At 38.8% G+C, this 24,327-nt stretch overlaps 1 protein-coding gene across 1 annotated transcript in view; it reads right to left on the bottom strand.

The window, feature by feature from the left end:
• Nucleotides 1–24,327, bottom strand: part of HSPA12A (heat shock protein family A (Hsp70) member 12A) — a 52,094-nt gene that overhangs the window by 22,671 nt on the left and 5,096 nt on the right. Inside the window, exons 2-7 of the mRNA XM_041415660.1 lie at nucleotides 17,688–17,840; nucleotides 15,758–15,843; nucleotides 13,764–13,891; nucleotides 7,215–7,401; nucleotides 6,265–6,369; nucleotides 4,289–4,405 (exon numbers count right to left, since the gene is read on the bottom strand). Of these exons, the coding sequence (XP_041271594.1) occupies nucleotides 4,289–4,405; nucleotides 6,265–6,369; nucleotides 7,215–7,401; nucleotides 13,764–13,891; nucleotides 15,758–15,843; nucleotides 17,688–17,703 (639 nt within the window). The 5' untranslated portion in view covers nucleotides 17,704–17,840. The remainder of the gene's footprint in view (nucleotides 1–4,288; nucleotides 4,406–6,264; nucleotides 6,370–7,214; nucleotides 7,402–13,763; nucleotides 13,892–15,757; nucleotides 15,844–17,687; nucleotides 17,841–24,327) is intronic.

Raw genomic sequence — 24,327 nt, forward strand, 5'->3', positions numbered from 1 at the left:
ATGCCACCTACCACAGCCTTTTCACCAGGCAGAATGAAGATTCCATTTTTTGGCTATTTCTGTTGCTTTCAGCCAATTTCTAAGAACCTAAGAAATGCGCCCCGAAACTTCGTAAGAGACAGGCACAGACTGACAATTTCACAGAATGCTATGAAAACCTCTTGTTTCACTTGTTTAGCAGAAGAAAAAAACTCCAAATGCTCCAACTTGTGCCACAGAAGTGGACAAGCAGAAACGTATGGAAATGGATTAGCAGATGTCTCTGCCTTCATGTGAACCTGGCTGAGGAACTCAAACGTGAGCAGAGATCAACTGGTACCCATTTTCCACTCTGTAATCTTCACCCCCCAATTAGCTATCATTTCCTAATTAAGCATAGCTATAAGTTGCAGAATTCTCCCTAACATCACTCAAGAAACAATTTAATCATCACCATTAAAAAGATATTAATATCACAAAAGTGAAATCAGAGACTCAACAGACCCCCAGAAGCTACAAATAATCAGGATGGCTGATGGATTAACACACTTCTGCCTCATCTGCCTCACTAACAAGTACTGTTTCAAAAAAATAACCAGCTTCCCAGTGCTGCTTGCACCTTCTTAGGCAGTTTACAGCAGAAGCCTGACACACTGTCCCTACACAAATAAATTTTAGTTGCATGTCTTTTATGTGCAGAACAGACTTATGAGGGAATAAGAGTAGCTTCACAAATTTCCATCTGCTTAAGCCTCCCAAGCCACTTTTTAAAAATCAAATATACTTCATGTCACGTTTTTATTGGCAAGGAATTTCTTGTGCTGTCACATTATTCTCTTGCCAAGTTTGTTTATTTTTCTCTGAAGGTTTCTCCAGAGTAAAGCAATATTGATCAATGTAATGTCATTGACCCCAGAACACAATGTGTTAAATAATTCTCATTGTGCACATTCCATGACAAAACTGATGTGAAAACAATAATAAATGTTCAGCATAGGAGCTGCTTAAATAAAGCCTCTGGAATTTTAGGCTCACATGGTTTAATCCTGTAATCTAGACTGCCTTTTTGTTTATATGAGTTTACCATGCAAATGATTTTATTTGCTATTTGTAATTGAAAAATAAATCTACTTCAGAGCTCTATAGCTCAATTTCAAAACTCCAGAGTTCATATTAAAAAGAAAAGAACCTTCAGTATCTCAGACTAGACCAACTGACTGATGTTTGAAAGCCCAGAGAGTATTTTGGACAAGCTTATGAAAATGCACCAGCCTTTCCTTTACTTTGCCCTGCCCTGAATGCATTTGTTATGCCATGTTTTGCTTTCTTATCTCACAGCTTCTGCATTAACATATTCCTGCCACATTCCACACTCTTCCTTAGGATTTATTCCTATTAGCATGTTCAAGGAATTCCAGCCTGCAGATTCTGCTCTGCACTTCCTGTGCCCAAAGAACATGAAGCAGAACAACTGGGACACAGAAACAAAAAAAGTTGATGCTATTTATGATGTCTTATCTTTTACTAGCAGGGAAAATAGCAAATATTACTATAAACCCTAAAAGTCATTCCTAAGGATGTAGTGAACACTGATGCAATGCACATTAATCCCAGCAGACATGGTTTGGGAAAAGAAACTTAAAGTTAAGTGAGTCCTACAGAGCTGACACCCTGCTCTTGCCACAGAGCTCTCTCCAGTTCTGACCAGACCTCAACAAGTGTCCCAGAGCCTCAGAGCCATCTCTGGATACATGGGAGTTAAACATGAGACACAGGAAAAAGCATCTGTGAACTGCCATTCAGGAATAAAGTAATTTTAAAGACATGAAACTCTCTACAGCCTGCCAGACTGAGTCCCTCAGAGAGGCCCCAGAGAGAACAAGCAAATACCTGCTTCAAAGAGGTAGTAACTCAGCTATAAAAATTGTTAAGGATACAAAAAGCACAAAAGATGGATACAGATAGGGCAGGCAGAGTAACAACAAGAAGCAATGAGGAGTAGTTTTCTCATGTAAGTAGGTTAATCGCAGCCAAGTTTTTGTAGGCATAAAAAAACCCAGCATTTTAAAAAAGAGTTTCAGAAGAGGAAAATAAGTAAGCAATAGAGATGTTCATGCAACTTATGTCTGAGATGACACAGATGGAGTCAAATGTGGGCTGATTCCCTGTCAAATGCAAGGTTACAAAACTCTTTAGGGGCAATATTCTGAAGAGATACAAACCAGGCCAGACCACAACTGCTGAAGCCAAGGAAATGATGTTGCAATAACCAAGATGCAAAAATCACTGACAGCTTGGATGAAAGCTCAGCAGTGTGCAAAGACAGGAAAGCTGTCATGCAGACAGAGTTAGCAGGATTTTGATAGGCTGGATAGGAGAGAGGAAGAGCTGGGAGCTGAAGGGAACAAGCAGATTACTCATTCAGTGAGGAAGCAGCAGAGCAGCTGGAAGGGGACAGTGCAGGAGCCCCTGGGCAGATGAGGAGATCCAGGTTAGCAATGTTTTGTTTAAGGCAAAGCAGAGATGAGGGGACATCAGAGGTGCTCTGAGATCATAGGCTGGTCACAAGCTGATGGTGTTGAGCATAGAAACAGCCTTCCAACACTTCTTACTTTACTCCATTAGCTTTGCCTAGACAACTACTTAACCATTCCAGAAAGGCTGGGCTTTACACTGTGAGCCAGTGACTGAAGCTGTTTTAGTACTTCAGTTCTCTTGGAGCTACCTCATTTGACATGGATTGCTCAGCACATCTCCACAGCTCATTAATATTTTCTGCAAGTTGACTCTCAGCTCAGACTGGTGGTTGTACTTCAGTGTGTCTCCTGTTACAAGGTTTCTACAACTGCCTTTTCACACTTTTCTCTACATGATGCCCCTCATTTTCATGATTCTTCTATCTTCCAGTAGCTAACAAAAGCCGCAATTTCTGATCCATCCATGAGGAACATTTGGATGCAGCAATAGGAATCTGAAAGACTGAATGGCAATTCAGAATTCTGTTTTCTGTATTTGTTTCTTCATCCCCACTGCTTTGAAAAAAATCAGCCACGTGTCAAGTTAACGTGAATTATTTCCCAAAACCCGAGTTTTCCTGCAGTGGATCACACACCCCAAGTTAAAAGCCTTGTCAGCCCTTGGTGTTTGTCAAGCTTGCCCATAGAAGTACACAACCACAGACACAACCACAGACACAGACACTAATTAACAACATTCCATTGTGCCACAAATGAAAAATGCCAAGAGATCTACCTGCACCCTGCCCTGCTCCTTACACAGCTCCCACTTCACGAGCACACATGCACACAGACAGCAGGCAGACAACAATATACAGAGATAATGAATGGGTCTCTAGTGTTTCAGATTTACCTACAACCGTGTCCTTCCATCAGAACTTTAAGAGTGTTTTGCTTCTGGCACTAGCATTAGCAATCCCACAATACAGACTGTTAAAAAAAATGTTGCTCAACATTAGAAACAGAGTTAGAAAAATCTGGGTGCTTCCCAGAAGCACTCTGCAAATAACTCATGTGCTAGAAGATATTTTACAAACTCTGCATTGCATAGCTGCTGCCAATGCCTAACACAAGTCTCTGACCAAAAATTTAAAAAAAAAAAAAAAAACCCTAAAAATTAATATCCTGATGAAAAGAAGAATGTGTACATCTCATGAATTAGAGACACAAACTGAATTTGAAATAAAGGACATGCATATGGAAAGTGCACATATCTGAGGGGCGGTTGGGGGGAAAGAATTAAATGCAGATAAAACTCTTACTGGCAAAAATATAATTTGAATTTTATTTTATATCCAGACTATCCGGTTCACAGTCCTTTCATTCTTACTGTGGGAAAATGGGAACTGGGAAAAAAGTCCCACCAAGGAGGCTCTTTTCTTTTCCTCCTTTTTCCTTTTTTTTTTTTTTTTTTTTTTTTTTTTTTTTTTAATCTTTAAAAGTCTGTGATGACCTAAAGAAAGTAACAAAACAAAACTGTGTCCAGTATTTTAAACTCAACTTTCCCTAGGGTCTCAAAACTGCATCTGTTCCATGTGCACTGAATTCTGCAGGAATACATGATACTAAAATATCAGTCTGCAGTGAGGGACACCAATATATAAAAGTAAATAGTAAGCAAAAGGCATTTAAGAGGTGAACACATACAACCTACAGCTACTGCTTGGTAGAGTTAATTCCTCTTTCAACGTTTCCAGACTGTATTTATACTGAACTGCCCCAAATACATTTTATCATTTACCTTATAAACTAGGGCTTTAAAGGGGCATTTCTATATTCAGCTGTAATATTACCTTGTAGGCAGCTTGTCTCATGAACTGCTTTGCAGGCTGCTTCCAAATAGCAGGCACTGTAATGACCCATCTTACTTCAGTGTTTTCAAAGTCCGAGCCTCCTTGGTCACTGAGCTCCTAAAAAAGAAACAAAAAAAAAAAAAAAAGGAAAATAGAGGGGAATGTAAAATGATGGGTGTCTACAGGAAAACGTTATTTTCTGCTGGCTCTGATAACAGTAACCCTCTTTTCCATTTTTTTCCTGTTACATCCATGCTACAAATCAGAATTACTTCCAACCTGCCAAGAATGCTTTACTGTGCCAAAAGGTGGGATTAAGGTTGAAGCTTTCTCAAGGAGGCCTAGAGAAAAGCTTACTGCTCAAAATAAAGTAGAAAAGTTGGCTTTTGCAAAAGCAGCAATTTACAGAATATTATAGCACATTTATGTACAACCTTAGCCACAGTGTGGGATTTGCTGTTAGCTTGAAGAATTCACACTTATTACATCTTGATTACACAAAAAATATTTGGCGTGTCAGTGATGAACATTTATGTTTTACAATCTGGATGTTTCAATGACTTCTTTATACACCACTTACCTTTAAATCAAACTTTTATAATGCAGTTAACAAGGGGAAGTTACAGTTAACCCCTCTAAAAAATGACTGACTGGTCCTTCAAAATTTTACTTTAAGCAAACATTCAAGACTGGTTTAGTACTTTTATTGTCTTTTTTTTTTTCTCCCCTTAAAAAAGAGGGAAGTCTGTATTGCATTTGTAAATTAGGTGATATACTGACATGTTTTGGGCAAGGTTCCAAGTAAAATGTCATTACCATATGTCCTATCTAAATCTCCATCCAAACAGAGAAAGGTTCAGAAAGGTGGACAACAGGCCTTTAGAATGTAAAAAAAGTGTTTCTGCGTGTGCTGAGCCAGGGTGTTGTGTTTGTTTAGCTATGCTGCAGCTCAAAAATCCATGCTGGAAAAGTAGCACCTTTATACTGCACAGGGCACCACAGACAGACACAGTACAGTCCAAAGTTACAGCTCACTCACATGGCATGCCTAATTAGTTCCAGGATTCACTCACAAATGCCAGGGATTTAGTTATTAACATCAGGAAAAGGATGTAGTCCTGGGCAGGCAGCACAGTAAATATACGGGATTTTATACAACATTCATAATTGCTAAGAATATCCCCAGTCTACACACAGGCCCAAGTCTGTGACTCCACAACCAACCCCAAAAAAGTACAGTTAAAAATGTCCCTGACAAGATGAGGCATTTGAGCTGTAGTGGCAGGATTGTTTCTCTGCAGTCATAAGGAATAAACTGGGATCTCAGAGAAAATAAATTAAACCCATTCAAAAAAGTAGGTTAGCTCTTAACCACAAGGCTATTTTAAACAACACTTGCTTGGATGAATACTCTGATTTGACCCAGGAATTGCTCTGCTCACATTGACATTATACTGGCACGTTGGAAGCCAATGTTTACTTAACTCACAATTGACTATTTACATGAGATTCAGCATCTCAGAACCTGTTTACTGGGGACATGTATTCCATTGGAGAATAAGAAAAACAACCTTGTGATCCATGAAGACTGCAAGAAGTGAGCACTGCAACATTTCAAATCAGAAATGGAAAATAATAATAAGCTTTTACATTTTCCTGTCAAATGTACCTTTTTTTTTTTTTGCTTCATTAAAAATGCAGTAGAAAATACCAAAACCAGTAAAAAGCTATTCAGAACTCTGCATGCATCACAGGGATGCTATTAGTGAATCAAGCTTGACCTGTGCAAGGGGAAATTACTTCAGGCTATTGTGAGCTCTCCAGAGCCCACAGCCTGCCCAGAGTTTCTACACCTGCCTTGCTTTGTTTACATCAAATACAACTTAGGTCAAAGCTTGGCAATGCTAAAAATATTAAGCTCACATTTATACTAGTTATAAATACAGAAAAATCTTGATAAGGAAGCATTACCCCACCTTTAATGCCTGTTCCTTAAAGAATTGCAGAGCATAAGCAAATATCTCAAGTGCTTTGACTTTTTTGCCATTTGCAGCTGTCAGGTCTGTCTCCATGGTAAGATTCTACATGAAAGAAAATAACTGGAAGTTATTAAAAGAAAAAGGCAAACATGAAATTAATTCCCACTGCTTGAGGACAGTGAACTCTTCATTATTCACCTGATTAGGAAAAAGTGACAGAACTATTCTGATGAGGATTTAACTCATCACTTGAGTTTCCTGGAGCATGACACTTTGCTGCTTATTTTAGACTTTGTTTTTAAACACTTACCATGCCTACAAATAACTGCAGGCAGAGAAAGAAATATGGACTAAATATTAAACAACTGCAATAAATATATCTGTAAATAACTGCAATGAAGTTGCACATGCAAGATATTTAATTCAAGTTAAAAGTACAGATTTTTGGTTTCCCACCAACAGATGAAATCAGAAAACACCTCAAAACAGAAAGTACTGGCTAATTCCCAAAGCTCTAAAACGGATTAAAGACAAAAACACAATCAGTAGGAATAATGTCAAATTAACAGCCCTACTGGCACTTGCAGTTCTGGCAATGAATTCTGGGTGGATTTGCTTGGCTGCTCTAGAGCTCAGTCTGGCTCTTATATCCCATTTCTGCTGACCAGATTTATTGAACAAAGCAACCTCATGCAGACTCCCCACACAGGACATGAAGATCTAAGCAAAGCAGATACTGAACTTTTAAGATCTACAAGGAAGGCTGGCAAGATACAGCTGCCAAATGCAGTGAGAAACAAAAGGAATCATAATGCTAAGAGAAGAGTTTAATTGACTCAATTTACTCTCCAAAAGTAGAGATGCTTCCCTTCCAGTTCACGAAAATTTAGTAGTGTTTAGTAGAGGAAAACAACTTGAGTAGCAAACACAGTTTGGGTGTTACTTACACCAGTGGTATGCAGCTTCATCTTAAACTTTTCAAAATACAACCAGTGCTTTGATTCAGTGGGATCCAAGTCATGGTAGAAGTCTCTTGCTGCATAGCCAAAGCTATGGAACTTTCTCTCAGGTGTTAGGAGGATAGTGGTTGGGGTCTTCTGGTTGGAAACACCTGGATCTCCACCTTCCCATCGTCTGGCCAAAAAGTGAAACAGCTCCAGTAAGTGATACTCAAGGTTAGAGCAAGAAAAAACAAGTGTATCATGAGAAAAAGCTATGCGGTGGCAAATTGCACAGACTGCTTTTCCCTCCAAAGACAGTAATTTCAAACCTTGTAATACCAAAATCAAGTGGTTTTACTCCCACATAAGAAAAAAGGAGTGGAATTTTCATTTCAGGTAATTCAACACATTTTTGTGATTATGTATAATTCTTAAGGATACATCACACTCAGATAAGAACACAGGTTCCCTGAAGTAAGCCATACAAAACTAAGGAAACAGTTCTGCACTTAAAATTTCTACCTAAGCCAACACATGTAATAAATATTGCAGAGAAAAAACCCAGTAATTATCCAAGGACACTACTAATAAAACCCCAAATATGGCCTTTCCAATTGTGATTCAGACTTCATGAATGGTTACTTGCAAGGTGTATTTTTCCCATTTTTAGGGACCTGCTTAAGTCACCTAACATCACCTGGGGGAGGTTGATTAAATCCCCATTTCTGTCCCAGAATATTCCCTGAAACAGGACAAGCCAGTTCAACCAATATCTGATCATGTGCTTCATTCCCTAGACACCTGAAACTCTGAAGGCATCCATGCCTGCAGATGCTGAGCTTTCTGCACTGCACTTTCTACTCATGTGAAGTTGATGGATTTTGTATTTCAAATACCCAAAATGCTGCACAAGTTTTAAAATGTCAAAAATGAAGCAGATTTCCCCAACCTCCAAGGATGTTAAAGGCACCTAAATATTTCTGTCACTACTGGTGAATAAAACTATCCTATCTCATCAAGGTATTTTTAGGGGATACCCACGAAAGTATTAAGGCAACAGTAAACCCAAAGTTGCTTTCACAGAACGGATAAGGAAATAAATAAGGAAATAAATAAGAACATTGAATATGGGAACACCCAGCAGCAGGAACTGAAGGGGGCATGGCAGGACAAAAAGGTCAGACAGTAGAAAGTTGTAGAAACAGCTGTGAGCATTCCTTCTCCATCACAAAAAAAGGCAGAATGGAAGAAACTCATATTACTGTTCCTGCCCCCACCATATACAAGTACTTTCTGTATGAGAAACAAACATTTACCAGAAAACATTTTCTTAAAAAGGCATCAGTGGAAAATCTGTTTATGCTCTCAGACATAATCATAACACAGCTCAAACAGGAGCCAAGTTAAGATCACACAGGCAACTGCATTCATTATTAAACTACACGTCAATTGCTTTTTCTAAAGATAGCAAAACGTACTTTCAGAACATACTCCTGCCAAAGCCCTCATTCTGAAGCATAAAAAGTCTGCCTTGCTCTGTGGTAGCTGTTTATGTGACATAGGAAGAGTATGTAGAAAAAATCATTTCCATTTCACTCTCAGAAACAGCTCAATCCATTGAACACTACCTGACCTCCAGACCAAGGCAGAAAACTGACATGGCAAACTGCAATCTAAGGGGTTGGTACTTGATAAACTAACAAGGAATGGGATTTTCTGAAGGGCTGGGACCCCTTCAGATCATTCAACTGGATCAAACAGGGTAAAATCTCTCTTTTTAGCTCCAGCAGCGGAGAATAACACATCTGAACTTCCTTCAGTGCAGATGACAATTCCACCGCCCTGAAAGCAGAAACAGCATGATGAGGAGCGAAATGATTTCCACATTCATCCACTTGAAAAAACTTCCCTAAATCTGCCCAGTTCCGCTGCTCAGCCCCTGAGCCATGATCAGCTGGCAAGGGCTCTGCTCCAGGTCATTTCTTCTAACCTGCTGCTAGAAATCCACTTGGTCAACTCCAAAATCTTTGAGTAGGTGTTACAGCAAACATATGGTTCCAATGTGAAGAAGCGGGGATCTCACAGCTCATGAACAGAAAACACTGCTATTCCAGCAGATTGTTAAATCCCACACACCCGCTGCAAGCAGAGAGGAGACAGACTGATATCGTTTTTGCTTGGAATCATTAATGATTCATTCTGAGTCACTGGTGGGAAACGCCATAAATAGGCTGTGGCTAATAACAATGCCTCTTTGTTTTTCATTATGGCCAGGCACATTTTCTCTTTCCAAAACAAGCGTGCTTAAGGTGCAGTTTAAATGAAGACAAATTTACATTCAATGCCGCGGGATGGAATTTTCAAAGCCACCTGGAGAATTGGATGTTTGCTTCCTGATGAGTTTCTGATGGAAACTGGACACGGTAATTGCTCAGCACCTTCTAAAGCCCTCAGCTTGTATTACTGTTCAGTCACAGAAAGGACAGCAAGGAAAGAGAAGGGGAAGCATGACTACCATTTGCAATCAGAGATTTAGAAATATTCCTGTGTGATGTTTTTCTAGAGAGAAGCAGGTAAAGTATGGGAATGGCAACTCCTGGCAGCAACACTCTTGCCAGGTGGAGCCCTGGCCTCACTCCAGTTACTGGAGGATTTTAGTCAGTAGGACTAGGACTGCAATACTTTTGTTTGCAGTTTCCTTTCACAGGACCAAAACAGGCAAAATAATGGTAAAAATCAGGAAAAATAAAAATAAAAAGGAAATGCCTATCAAAAGCATAAAGCCAGAATTGCTCTAAATACACGTGTGGGCTATTTTTGCAGTGCAGAATCACAGCTAAAAAAACTATTCAAAGAGAACCAAGGTAGATTTCTTTCAAATGCAGGCATATGAGTTCCCAAGCTGATATAAAGTGGAATATCTGAACAGAAATATAAACAACATAGACCTGTTTATAGCCACAGAGCATCTAACTGTATACTAGAAGAGGCAAGAGAGTCAGTGAGGAAAGAGAGGAAAGAGGCACAAGGTTACAAGAAGGTTAGAGAAATGCCTTTACTTGCACTTCAATCTGGCTAAGACAGATCAAAGAGGGACTTGTACAGAGTGATGAGAATTTGATCCAGAGCTGCAGCACCACAGCCAAGGAAATGAAACACTGGGGTCATCAAAACGCAGCTGAATGCCACCAGCAGTGTGTAGGCAGAAAAAAGGCAGGTGTGTGCCTCCCAATAACTACAGTCAAACAGGGAAGAGAGGGAAAGGGGAAAAAGCTGAAGTTGCACTGAAAAGACACCACATTCTCCCTCCTTCCAAAGACAGATGCCATTTGTTTCATAGCCACATGCATTTTTTTATTTATTCTCCATCAGTGAAATAGTCCCATTCAGCTATCTAGCCAGTAGCCAAAACATCTGTAACTTCGTGTACGTGCATATAACTCAAGAGGAGTTTTTCAGAACTGTGTAATATCTCATGTATTCCCTCCAAATGAGATGTTATTAACTCGTTCTACAGCAGCAAATTTTCCATGCGGCTCTGGCACTGCCCTGCTCACTGAAGTGCTGAGCTCATGGCCAGGCAGCTCAGATGCCTTTCCTCCAGTCTCAAGTTATGCTGCAAACAGCACTCATTGTAACACACTCCCTCTGCAAAAAGAACCTGAACCACAGCTACCTGTAACAGAAGCTGGAGGCAACCATCAAGAGTTGTCAGTACTACCTAAAACTGATAAAACAGTAACCAATGTTTTGCAATCAAAGTGAAGTCATTCACTGAACATTTACAAACCCACACCCAACTCCAAACACGCTGAGATGAGTGAGGCCACTCATACATTTGAAGATAAATATATGCTTAAAGAACTTTGTTCAGTCAATGCTTATAAACTCTTTTTTTTTTTTATTTTTAGCTTTGGGCATCGCAGCAATTAAACACACAGTCAAAAATTACTTTGCTTACATCCTAATTACACAACAAGAATCATGGCACTGCTGGCACTACACTCAAACCTGGAGCTAAATCCTTGTGTGTTTCACTCCTTTCCAAAGTTGGACCTTCTAAATAAACCCAGCTTACCCTTTTAGAAAAAAGCAGCTTTGTTAAAAGGCAGTCAGAAATCTAAGTATCTGGAAAGAATCAACACTAAGGAGGGAAGGTGGAAAAAATGTTAGGAAGTGGAGAGGACCATGCATCACTGGTATGCTTTACTTTAATGTAAACATTCTCGAGTGCCGGCAGGAAGCTACATTTACTCTGCTGAAATATTTGTAAGTTATCCTACATGTAAGCCCCATAATATACAGCCCTTAATGCCTTCTGAACTACTGTAGACTTACCTTAATAAATAAAGCATTCTTCTGACTGAATTTCATGATTTCGTGAGTATTAATATATAAATATATATAAAAATATTACATATGTTATTTTCTAAGTCCATTTTAATTACATCTTGCAAAAATCCTTCCCAGATATAAATATCTATTTTGAAAAAAATTAAAATAATACTTGGTATTAAAATATTTACCACTGTTTGAAATACCTGCTGGAAACACAAATACACCCCCCTCAAAAAAAAAAGTTCTTCTCCTCTGGTTGGAAGCACATGAAGTACATATCAATTCCAGTATCTCCTATCATAGCCACATAGCTCTGAAATCACAGTCATGCTGCCATTACGGCATAAGGAGGAAAATGTCATGTTTTGAACCACAAGTAGCCAAATGTCAGCTGAGATTTGGAATCAGCACCTGGATTTCAATGTCCCAGTGACTGACAGCAGGAAGTCTGGTAAAGAGAAGGGATTTCCTCAGGGAAGGAGAATCTAATCCATACTGTGAATCCAGCAGCAAAATCAGGTCCTAAAGTAAAACTTGAGTCCAAGGCACCTCAAGGACTACCCCAGAAACAGCAGCGATCCCACACAGTAAAACCTCCAGCGTTTACATGAACACAGAGTTGTTCTAAACACAATTTAGGCTTGCTCAGATACAGCTTCAGAGATTCTTCCCTATTCCATCCAATTTCTTTAAGAACTTTAATTAATTACGTGCTGCCAAACAGAACAGGAGATGACAAACACGGGGTGCAGCCTGCCCACCCTGAGAGCTGACTGAGGCAGCAACACAGGGCGTGTCCTTTGACTGCAGCCTTGTGCACCTTCCTGTGCTGCTCAGAGAACAAGAGAGGGCTGAAATGCAGAAAAGACCTGGAAAGCATTACTTGCCCATCCTGCAAATGGTATATATCTTTTCATCTGGATGGCAGAATACCATTTCTAAATTTACTTTCCTTTAGACAGTACTTTAAGTCCCTCAGCTGCATTAGTTTGCAGCCATACACAAACCAACTATGCAGGCTGACTGCACAATCAATAATGTCTGCTGAGATTTAGGGAGCTGCATTCAGCTACCACCTTTGCTTAGAAAAAATGCAGTGTATCACACTGGACTGCAGCAAATTAGGCTTTTTGACCTTTTGTTCTCACTATTACAGCACAGTACCTACTTGTGCAATGGCAGCATTGTTTAGAAGAGCATCTATGGCTGAGTTTTTCGTACATATATATCCTTACATATCCTTATACATATACTTTTTATGTCTAAAATTATCTGTATCTTGCTCTCATTACAATATAGTAATTTTAAATATACTATAAGAATCAAATATTTTTAATTAAGTTTTAAGTTACATACCCTTATATATCCTTATACATATACTTTTTATGTCTAAAATTATCTATATCTTGCTCTCATTACAATATAGTCATTTTAAATATACTATAATAAGAATTAAATATTTTAAATTAAGTTTTAAGTTATAAATAACTTTTTAACAAATACTATAAAATATTATAGCAATAGTTTGTAGGACAAACATCTCAGGTAACTGCCATAACAGTTTTTGCATTTGTGATTGCACAGAGTTGTATTGTGCTGATTTAATCAAGAAATAAAAAAATTAAAAACTCCCTACATCACGGCATCAAAAGTCTGTCCTTTACATATATATAACAGAGACAGATTTCAAATCAAACCTTCATTTTCAAATTCATGCCTTTTGATTGCTTATTTCCCAATATCAATGGATCATTATTATAGATTTGATTCAGATTTAATACCACAAAGCTTACATCAGCCAAAGGAACTCCCAGTGCAAGTAATGAGGTGTTACACCCAACTATACCCAGTGTGATTCCAGGGGATGGGCACCTCCTGGATGCCATGACCTTTAGAAAATCAGTGTCTGAGATAAGGGCATCCTGATTTACTTATTAACTCTGCTCCCTGAACAATTCTGAATACTCAGATTGCTCCTTCTACTCTGTCATCTTGCAAACTCAGCAAAATAAGAAAGGGGATGTGCTCCCATGGACTACTAAAGCAAATCAGAATACAATAAGATGCAAGTAAAAGTCATAACCATGAGAAATCTGCACACTGTGGTAATGCCAGACAAATCCAGACACTTCAGGCTCCTGCAGAAAATATCTATGGCTACTGCAGGCAACCCATGTTATCAGAGTCACAAACCAAATGCTGCATTGCAGCCCTTACCTCATTACATGAATACATTCTGGCTCCTTGGTGAAGCTGTAGGCGTAGCCACTGGATGTTGTGCCAAAATCAATAGCCACAACAACAAGAAATAACTGTTCTACAGCCTCGTCTGCATCAGAGTCCTTCTGTTGAACAGCAGAAGCAAAACAGACACAATCACTGATCAGAATCATTGTAACCTGTCACAAGTTCTGCTCTGCAACACCTGCGTATCTCTTCAGTGAAAATGAGGATTTCCCTATATTTGCCCTTGTGACTGAAGTTGATATCAGAAAGCTGCACATTCCAATGGAATTGGAAATTCAGTACATGACTCAACATGTATGCTAGAGCCTTTTATACATAATTTTCTATACAAAGCTTCCTTCATACTCATTTTTTGAATACTTCTTATGCTGTATTATTAAAACTTATGGTTTTGGGGCTGGTTTGGTTGTTTTTCTTATACTGATCAACTGAAGAATTTGTCCATCAATGTGATATATTTGGGACCTTACTTGGTGGTTTTAGGAGTTAGCTATATCATAAGTATGAACATGAGATACTATTACCATTCAGAAATAACAGAGACAAACCCACCCAAAATACAGAAATAAGGTTTACATCCCATGTTAAAAAGAAGAATTTATATAACACTTATTTAGCCAGCACTACATGCTGCACTCCTCCTGCCTATGCTGGAATGTGGGAAGCTGTTCAGCTGCTCGTGATGAATTTGAATCTTCTCCCCTGCCTTTTACCTGCAATTCCTGAAAAACACAGTCAAGGGCAATATGCTCCAGACCTTCACCAGCCTTGCTGCCCTAAATCCACCAGGGCTGCTCAGCCTGTACTCCCAGAAACACTTGGAAGCAACTGATGTTACCTTTCACAGACCAGCTGCCACATGGCCTCACTCTATGGGCAGTGTTCCACCACATATCTCTGTTAATTCCACACCTCCCACTTCCTGCACATTCCTGTTGTATCCCTACATTTTCCAAGATCACTCCATACACCTGCTACTTGAAATGGAGAAACAAGAGCAACAAGTTTTGGTGTCCAATCATAAAAGATTTGTTTGGATTCTCCTAATAAAAGGAGTTTTTCAACTAGGACAATGTCTTCCTCAAAGTGTTTAAGGAGCAAATCTAACTGAAACATGATGTAATTCATTAGTATGACAGAAGTAAAAGAGGAATTTCAAGAGTATACAGAGAAAGAAGGGAATAAGAGCCAAAACCTATGGGAGAGCACTGGAAATCCTGAAGATGGGTTTTTGCACAATTCTGAACTGGAATCAGAAAGCTAAGGCAGTGTTCCACCATGGGCTGCAAGGATAAAAATGTTCTGAACCCAACCCCTTGCAATAACACGAAATACATTTGCATGTACTGTGTTACAAATCATACAAGTGATCTGAAAGAAGAGTGGGAGTTTTCATAGGAGTTTATCAACAAAATGAGCATGATGTACAAGAGATTAAAACACACTACCTATAGGGACATGGTCTTGGTTCTAAAAGCTTACAGAAGTGGTTATTTTCCTTAAGAAATAAAACCAGTTACTTCTATTTTGAGCTTCTATCTCTCTCTCTCTCTCTTTGGGCAGATTCTTTTCTCTGAGAATTTGGATTTTACTGCTGAGTACCATATAGATCTTTATTTTTTTCTGAAAGGAAGAAGACTTTTCAGGGGCTGCCCAAACAAATCAGTGATAAAGACAGAGACAGACCTGGGGAACCCTCAGGATCAAGAAGTTTTTGATATAAAAATATGCAGGAGCACAACTATGAGTTTAGCAAATGAAAAACAGCAAAAACCAGGAGCCCGATGAAAGGAATCAGAGCTCTGTCAGGAACTCCAGTATGCCCAAAATCTCACTTAATACTATGGATAGCATAAAGGGGATCAGTACGGAAGAAATGACAATTCTAAAGAAATTAAGTCACACTATACAGGCAGGAGAAGGCAATGTAAGCATGCAGTATAAGTTAAGAGTGCATTTCTTACCACAATGTGTGATGGAGACAGTGGAGTTATTCCAGGGTCTCCCAAGCTTTTGGCTGGTGATGAGTAAGCAGATGTGGAAACTGCATCTAAAAGGAAACAAACACCCATCAGTGTCAGCCAGCAGAATGAGTGAATACAACAGTTACTTTGCATACTGCTAAACTGTTTTCCAGTTGTAAAGAATCTGCTAAAACACAAAGCCAGTTCCACAGCTGCCATCTAAAACATGTTTTGCCTTTAAAACATGCTAAGACACAACTGCTGTTTAGGTTTTAAAATGTCTGACCTTCATTAACATCCTTTTATTACATTGTCATGTACAATCTTAAAGGTCTTCCTAAACATATTCAAAAACCATAGCTGGTACAAGCAGCTTGAGCACCACACACTACCTAGGATTTAAATGTATGAATGCAGAAACTCAGCACAAGCTGTGAGATCCAAAAAGACAGACCCATTTACAAGAAAAAGAGGAGTTGAGAGCAACTGGAGAAAGCAGGAAGAGTAAGCTGAAATTCGTCCATCCTGAGCCTTTATTCTGAAACTTTCCCAATGCTGTCTCTGTTTTTATCCTTCACTACACTCTGCACTGGAACATCCTGCAGCTGTTAATACTACTGCAGGACAGAATCCAGCTGGGAAAAAGGAAAGCATTATTAACAAGTCATCAAAGAAATATTTCTACCCAGCATACAATACTAAAACTTCATTTAAAGGCACAGACCAAATGAGTGACAAATATTGTAATGCACTAATTTTATTTTTCATTATTTTATTTAAGTTGTTGATGATAGAAAAGGAAATTACTTAAAATAAGCACTGATGGCTCAGATGGATTTATATAATAAATCCATATATATATAAATATAAATATATATATATATATAAATATAAATATATATATATAAATATATATATTTATATATAATCTGTACTCCAATGAAGAATGCAATAGTTTATCAAAATAGAATGTAGAAAAAGTACCACACACCCTGTCCATGCTCATACCCCTCTGCTCCAAATTAAGCCCTAAATGCTTACTGAATTATTTTCCACAGAATACAAGCTATAATTAGATGTACAGCAGAATGATGTAATAGGTCTCTGAACATTAATAATAATAATTAAATAATAAGTAATACATTTCAATGCATTTTTATCGCCTACTTGGATGCATCACACATTTATCCATAGCACGTAATTCCTAGACACAACTGACAATTCAGAGCATCACTCCAAGATGACACTGGAGCTGCTCTCCAAGACCTCAGAATTAGGCAGGGAAGAATAGTAATCAAATATGTCTTGTTTCCTAGGGAAGATTCAAAAACCCTGCAGTGGGCAAGTATGAGATAATTCACGTGCAGGAAAAAAAAAAACTTCCTCTGAATCTTAATATTGCTCTTGAAACTTCATTTATTTCTTGAAGTTATAACATGCATATTCAGCCTGATTTTCAGAAGCATGTGCAGAAGCACAGTATTTGCATTTTCTACACAAGTTCTTCAGGAATATATTAAGTCACTCCTCTTGCAGTGAAGTACAAAAAGTCACAGGCCAAATGCGACAAGCACAGAATCTGCTCGGTTCATTAAGACATCTTTGGAACAGATGCTGTTATCAGCCTCCTTTGCGCCATTTTTACCTCTTAATTTTTGCACCAGCAACATGGTATTTATTTTAGAATTGAAGAACAGTATCTCAACATAGAAAAAAAAATTAAATTACTAACAAAATATATTCCTTGCATCCTGCTGTAATTCCTGGCTCGACCTGAACCATACTTCCTGAGCAGACCAGGCAACACTGACTCAACATCTTTGGAAACCTGCACTTTACCCACACTTAGGATGCTGATTTGAAGCACAAAATGTAGACATCAACCCATGTGTTTTCAGTGTTTCACTCTGCCACTAATTGTTATGGTTACCTGTTTCGGCACTCATGTTTCAGAGATGGCTGGGGCAGGTCCAGAGGAGGCCACAGAGAGGATCAGAGGGCTGGAGCACCTCTGCTGTGGAGACAGGCTGGGAGAGAAGGCTCCAGGGAGACCTTAGAGCACCTTCCAGTACCTAAAGGGGACCTAAAAAGAGCCAGAGAGGGACATTTTACAAGGGCAGCTAACGACAGGAGAAAGGGTTTAAAAAGACTTTAAAATGAACAAGGGTAGATTTCCATCAAGACATGATTTAGACATTTAGACATCAGGGTGAAATTCTTTACTGTGACAGTGGAGATGCACTGGCATAGGCTGTCCAGAGAAGCTGTGGCTGCCCCACTCCTTCAAGTGCTCAAAGCCAGGCTGGACAGGGCTTGGAGCAACCTGGTCCAGTGGAAGGTGTCCCTGCCCACTGCAGGGCATTGAAACAAGATGATCTTCAAGGTCCTTTCCAACCCCCCAAACTATTCTGTGTTTCTAAGATGGATTTTCCAACCTGTCTTCAGCTATCAGCCTTGAAAAGTTATTTATATCTCTGTGTGCAACTCAGAAAATTCTCTGTGACAGGATACACATTTTCATATCTCAGAGAGCAGTGAATAAATATCCAGAGCAATACTGACATCCACCCAATGAAACCACTAACTTGGGTGGTATCCTACCAAGAATTGATTCAAGTCAATTAATAAAAAAGACCCTTCCAAACCCAGGAAGGGTCTTTTTCTGCACTGTATTCACAGCCCCTCCTGCAAATACCCAGCTAAATAAAATAATTCTGCAATGCATCCTGAATCTAATGCCAAAACTTCTCAACAAGTAGTGAAATGACTGTTAAAAGCAAATGAAAATAGGCTATTTGTAACATTATACTATCTATCCCATCTGAACTGTGAGGTGTTAAAATATATTTGTCTATGTGGGGGCTTTCATATTTTGTTAAGTGTTTCCATGGTGAAAAAAATGTGCATGTGTAACAATTTTTACAGCTGTGTTCTGAAGAGCAGTAAATGCATGGATATTCCAGGATATTTTAAAAATCCCTTATCTCTAAAGCACTGTGATTGGTTGATCTGACAGAAACAAAAGTAACTGCTCCAAACCAGAGAATGGAAAAAGGGTTCCAAGGAACCTGATTTGCAATCACGAAACTGAAAATTGATGCCTAGACTGTCCTGGATAGGATCAGGGCATTTCGAACAGTTCTTAGAATTAAAATGACTTATTATAGCTTCTGCAACAAAAAAAAAAAAACATAATCAAGTCATGTTCTACATAGCTCAAGTTCCAGCTTTATCTCCATGTTTACTAAGGATCTTTATCTCTGTCAAACTACATGCTACGACAAAAACACAGCTAAACAGTATGTACTACATAAACACTTAAATTCTTGCCAATTTACACACCAAATTAAACTAAGGAATCTGATTTAGAATCCAAATTAAGTAAGTCCTCAAACAAACCAGTATTTAAAATAATATTCTTCCAAATATTATGCAAACTTCTTGAATAAAAAGTCCTGTATTTACTTCTGATATGAATATTAACCTGGAACATGGTTTGGGAAATTGCAATAAATGTATATAGACTAAATTTGAACACACACATTAAGATTTCTGACTTTAGTCCTAACCTAAGCAATTGCCAAAGAACACCTTGTACATTTCTAAGATCAGAAGTAGAAGGGAAAACAGAGAAGGCCCCCACTTTCAGGCAGATTCCCAAACCATTACAGAATTAGTAAACTTATGAGATCAGAATATATTGCATTAATAACGAAATCATGTCCATTATCACATTAGCTCCAATTGCTCGTTTAGCAGACCTAATTTAAATTAATCCTTCTTTTCATCTAAACAGATGCAGGAGTTTATTTTCTGTGGTTTCCTGCAATGCCTAATCTGTTTAGCTCTTTCCGTTTTTCAGTAAATAATCAGCAATGTTATAAATTTTGACAAAATGCAAGGAAGGATTAACCTTTAAGTGTCAAAGAATGCAGACTAAAAGCAAAATCCACAACATTTATAAAAACTTTGCTGATGCAGTGTGGATATTTCAGTGATTGTGTGTTCAGCTGAATCTGACTTTCTGATAGAACTGGAGAGCAGGAGCAAGCTCATTATTTAATTAGAAAGATCAGTTAATGGCAGCTGTAAGGCCATCAGTCTATTCTGAATTTTTGAGAGCTCCTGCCACACATTCCTATTCAGGATTGGATGAATAAACTTTAGGGAACTACTAAAAAAGCCAGACATGGACCAATACAGTCCCAGATAATCAGTTTCAAGGCAGCAGGTAAAGAAGGGTGACTGCTGGACTTCCCAGCCACAAGCCACTAAGGTGGTACTCAAACAAAACAAAAAAATTCAGCAGCCACACAAAATCTTCTCTTTTCTGTTCAACTTTTCATCTGCATATAATTCAGCTACATAAGGCATCAGTAAAATTTTCTGCTTCACATATTACGGACCTTGTACATCTCCCCAGTGGAACAGATGCCAGAGCAGTGGATTCTGTGTAACCCAGGTGCCATAAACTATGGATTAAGCTAAAGTGGGCTTTTGTCACCAGGCAGAATTTTACAGGACAAGTAAATCAGGAACCTGGGAATCAGGGTGTGGGGCTGTGCAGCACAGTGCCCAGAAATGCTGTCACACCAGGGAAGGGGAGGCATTTCTGCATGTGCCTCGTGTCACCAGTTCTATGCATGAAAGAGAAATGACTTTGTAAAAAAGAAGAAATAAGGATGCAACCCCCATGTCTGCCGTCAGAAACCATTTCAGGCACATTCTGCACTACTTTAGAGTGATGACTACAAAAGCAAAGGCTTCACCAGAGAAGTTGCACTTTCCAAATTTTCTCAGACCTCACTCCCATGTGACTGGATCTCTCTCCTACAGCTGTTTCACAAATCAAAGAATAAGCAAAGGAGCATCACTGTGGTATCACCTCTGTAAGAACATGCCTGAACACCAGTGTGTGTTATATCCCAATCAACACAAGTTAATTTATATTTCTATCCTGACAGAGTGGCCACAAACCCAACACAAACTCTTCCCACAATTTTCTGAATTAACAACAGGATCAATACCATTCCCCATTTCAGATCAGAGTTCCAGTATTTCAGTAAGTTTTTCACAATAAAGACACCAGTGGGTCCCAGCACAGCCTTTTCCAGGCTCTCCCAAACTCCCAGATGAGAGTGGCTGCAGGACACCACCCTGGCTCAAAAGGAAAGCTGCAATAACTCTTTTTTATTAGTGTAATGCACATCCACTGCTCCAAAAGCCAAATCATCCCAGCACTCAGCTATTTGTAGGCTGCTGAACCAGGTGCACAGGGGAAGGTGGGATGCATTAGACCTACTAAAAATGTCACTACTGCAGCTGATCTTTGTGGCTCCAATAAATCCATGTTAACTGAATTCACCATGAACACACTGAATATGTCACAAATATGTCACTTGCACATATCTCATGGCCATTTATCTGGAATTTCCAGCCATCCAGCATGTGGTAAAGGTGACTGCTGCTATGTGTATATACACTGCTCTGCTCTCAGTCAGGTTGCTGGTAATACCAAACTCTTAGCCAAATTTTTTTATGTCCCATTCAGGCACTATATCTAGATTTAAAATTTAGGAAAAAACAAGGGGAAAAAAGGGAATAATAAGGATGTACTGAACGAAACATGGGTATAGATTAGCCATCAGGCAACAAAAGAATGGAATAAACCCATTTTTTTCATTCAAAAGATTATAACCTTTTGAACATCAAAATGATTTGTTTCTTTTGACCCAAGCAAACCTTCCTAATGATGTTTGCACAAGAAAATAAGGGTTTACTATACTGCCATTAGCTGGCAACTGCTGCATTGATGAAGAAAACCTTATTCAGCTTTTCCTATTGCTGAGATTTTCCTTTGCATTAAGCACAAAATGTCAGAACTTCCAAATGTAACGTGACAACCTAGAGCATTTACTGCAAATACAAAGATGGCCTTTTAAAATAATTACAGAACAATAAAAAAAGAGATGGAGAGAAGCAAATAAAAAAATCTTAAAATATTCTTATGCATAATAAAAAGATCCCATATGTCATATCAGAAGTAAGAACCTTCTGTTCCTACTGAAACCAATAGCACCACTGTTATGACCATCAATGGAATTAGAGTTCTTTGTTTTAAAATGCCAGTAGGCATCCAGCTGGTTTGCTCAAGACTGCAATACACTTCTCTTCCATGAATACAGCCATAGCTAATCTCTGATACAAATCCAAGTTTCCTGATACCCTTTCATAATATCTGGTCCCCCAAAGAAGTGGAATTCATTGCACTGATACCAATTAGTGCACAAGGATTTCCTAAGTTTAAAAAAAAAAATCTCCCAATACTTTGCACAGAATTCTAAAAATAAGACAAGTTTGTCATTATAACTTTGACCTTTTCCATGTATTGCTTTTATATTGTCTCCCATCACGATCATGCTTTGACTAGAGGAATTACATTTTTACTACACTATGAATGCTTTCTAAGGTAATTTTAAGATTTTACCATTAAGTTAAGAGTATCAAAAACCAACCCCAGTTTCATTCCATCATTCACTCTGTGGACCATTTTCATTTTCCTGAGCCTCAGCAACAAAGGGAGACCAAAAGATGCCACCAATTTTCTGTGAACTTAATTTGAGATGAAAGAAACACGCAAGAACTCGCAATAACCTTCTGAAAATGCCACATGGGTTATGCTCACTTCTTCTCTATTTGACAGGACATAGGCTAAACTACTTTACCTACAAGTGATCTGACCTCCCTGATGCTTGGTAAGATGGACTAAAGCTGAGCAATCACATTCACTGGGTGTGTAATGCCCCAGCAGGTCCTCACCGAGAGCTAAATCTGCCCTTAAGCCACCTTCAGCTCAAACCCTTTCACCATCTACACTTCAAGGTCTCAAATCCAGCTTCACCCTGAATGACCTGAGATGTTCCAGCTTCTGCGATCAGCCAGCTCCGTTTTCCCTCCCATTTCCTTCCCCACCCCTGATGGGATTCCAGTGTGCTCAAAACCTGCTCATGCCCCAGAGCTTGGGGTGAGGGGAACTCACCAGCAGTGCCCTGCAGTGATCCCTCTCTTCCCACATTCCAGCTCTTCCACAGTCATGCATTACTGCCAGGAGACACAACTCTGATCCTGGTTTACCTGCTGCCAAAGGCAGGCTACATGCTGTGATAAGGGTGGGTTTACAACAGAGTGGTAAAAGACAATTCTCCGTGATTTCCCTAAATATTCCCTGACAGTTCTGTAAGAGACACCTTCAGTGCCCACTAATTAAACTTCTCTTCCTTCAATAAGCTCTTCTTTGAACTTGCATCCTTCACACTTCCTTGCACTATTTGCCTCTGAGCAAGCACCGTCTTCCTGTACCTCTCACCTCCTCCCTTGCTGCTTCCAGGAACACGTAAGGAAAAGAAAACAAAACCACAAGATGTACAGAACTCAGATGAAAAGAACCTTCCTGGAAAAGGCTTCCTGCTGCTTCTCCTTCATCATCTTGTCTGTCCTCACCTACCTCCTCTACTTGGCTCACTGCAAGGTTGTCAGAAATGGCACTACTAAGATTGTGCTTTAATTCCTAGGATCATACCCAAAACCACAACATTTGTGATGTTAATCATTCTCTTTGAGAAAAACACCATTTCCCAGCTCAACTGGACTGGTTCACTGCTTTTCCTTTTTAAAAAACAAGATCAAAATATTACAGTTATAAACACGTTTGACTACAAGTTTCTATTTAAGAACCACGTCAAGATGCAATTGTATCCTGAAAATGCAATCCTACTTTTCTCAATCAAGACATTCAAAGAATCAGTGTTCAGGTTTTCAGACTGTGCATCCAGCACACAGGAATAAGAACATTTTAGGGGGCATTTGTTTACTTAGAAGTCAAAAAGGTTATTTAGTTTTCAAGCATTCCTAGATTCAAACAGCATCTTGCAATGCATCAAGCTGGATGAATGTAGTGACACCTTTTTCTTAAAACATGAATTGGGAAAAAAATTTGAATATGTTTGTCTTCATTTTGACAATCTTCTGGAAGGCTTAACATGATTCACACATTTACAGAGTCTTGACAAGAGAAAACCAACCCCTCTCATCAATTCAAAGGAAGAAAAAAAAAGGATAAGCATGGGGCAAGGTAAAAAGAAAAGCCAAACTAGAATAGCCATTACTTATAGCAATCAGCATGAGTGATGCTGTATATAAATCCCTCCATATTCTTCAAGGCTATTAAACCCTATATTGTTTAAGGATGGAAAAATAAAACAGTAACTGCGACAAAACATCAAATGTAGGTATCACATTTGAAAAGTCATTAGCAAAGTCATCTATGAAACCACAGTCTATGGCTATTGATTTAGCTTCTGAGCAATATTTCATTGCTACATCAAAAACCAGATTTTCTTTCTTTTTGCTCTCGAAAACACACAGTTACCAGGCTTAAAGAAAAGCTTAAAGGAAAAATACCTGATAAGAAAAGAAGAAATTGCCTTATTAGTATTTATAGAGCAGATCACAAAATCATGGGGTCACCAACCAAAATCCACTTGCAGAGGTTTTTATGCTAACACCTTGTT

Source organism: Onychostruthus taczanowskii, unplaced genomic scaffold (assembly GCF_017590055.1).
Source record: "Onychostruthus taczanowskii isolate IOZ18803 unplaced genomic scaffold, ASM1759005v1 scaffold5, whole genome shotgun sequence".
NCBI lineage: Eukaryota > Metazoa > Chordata > Aves > Passeriformes > Passeridae > Onychostruthus > Onychostruthus taczanowskii.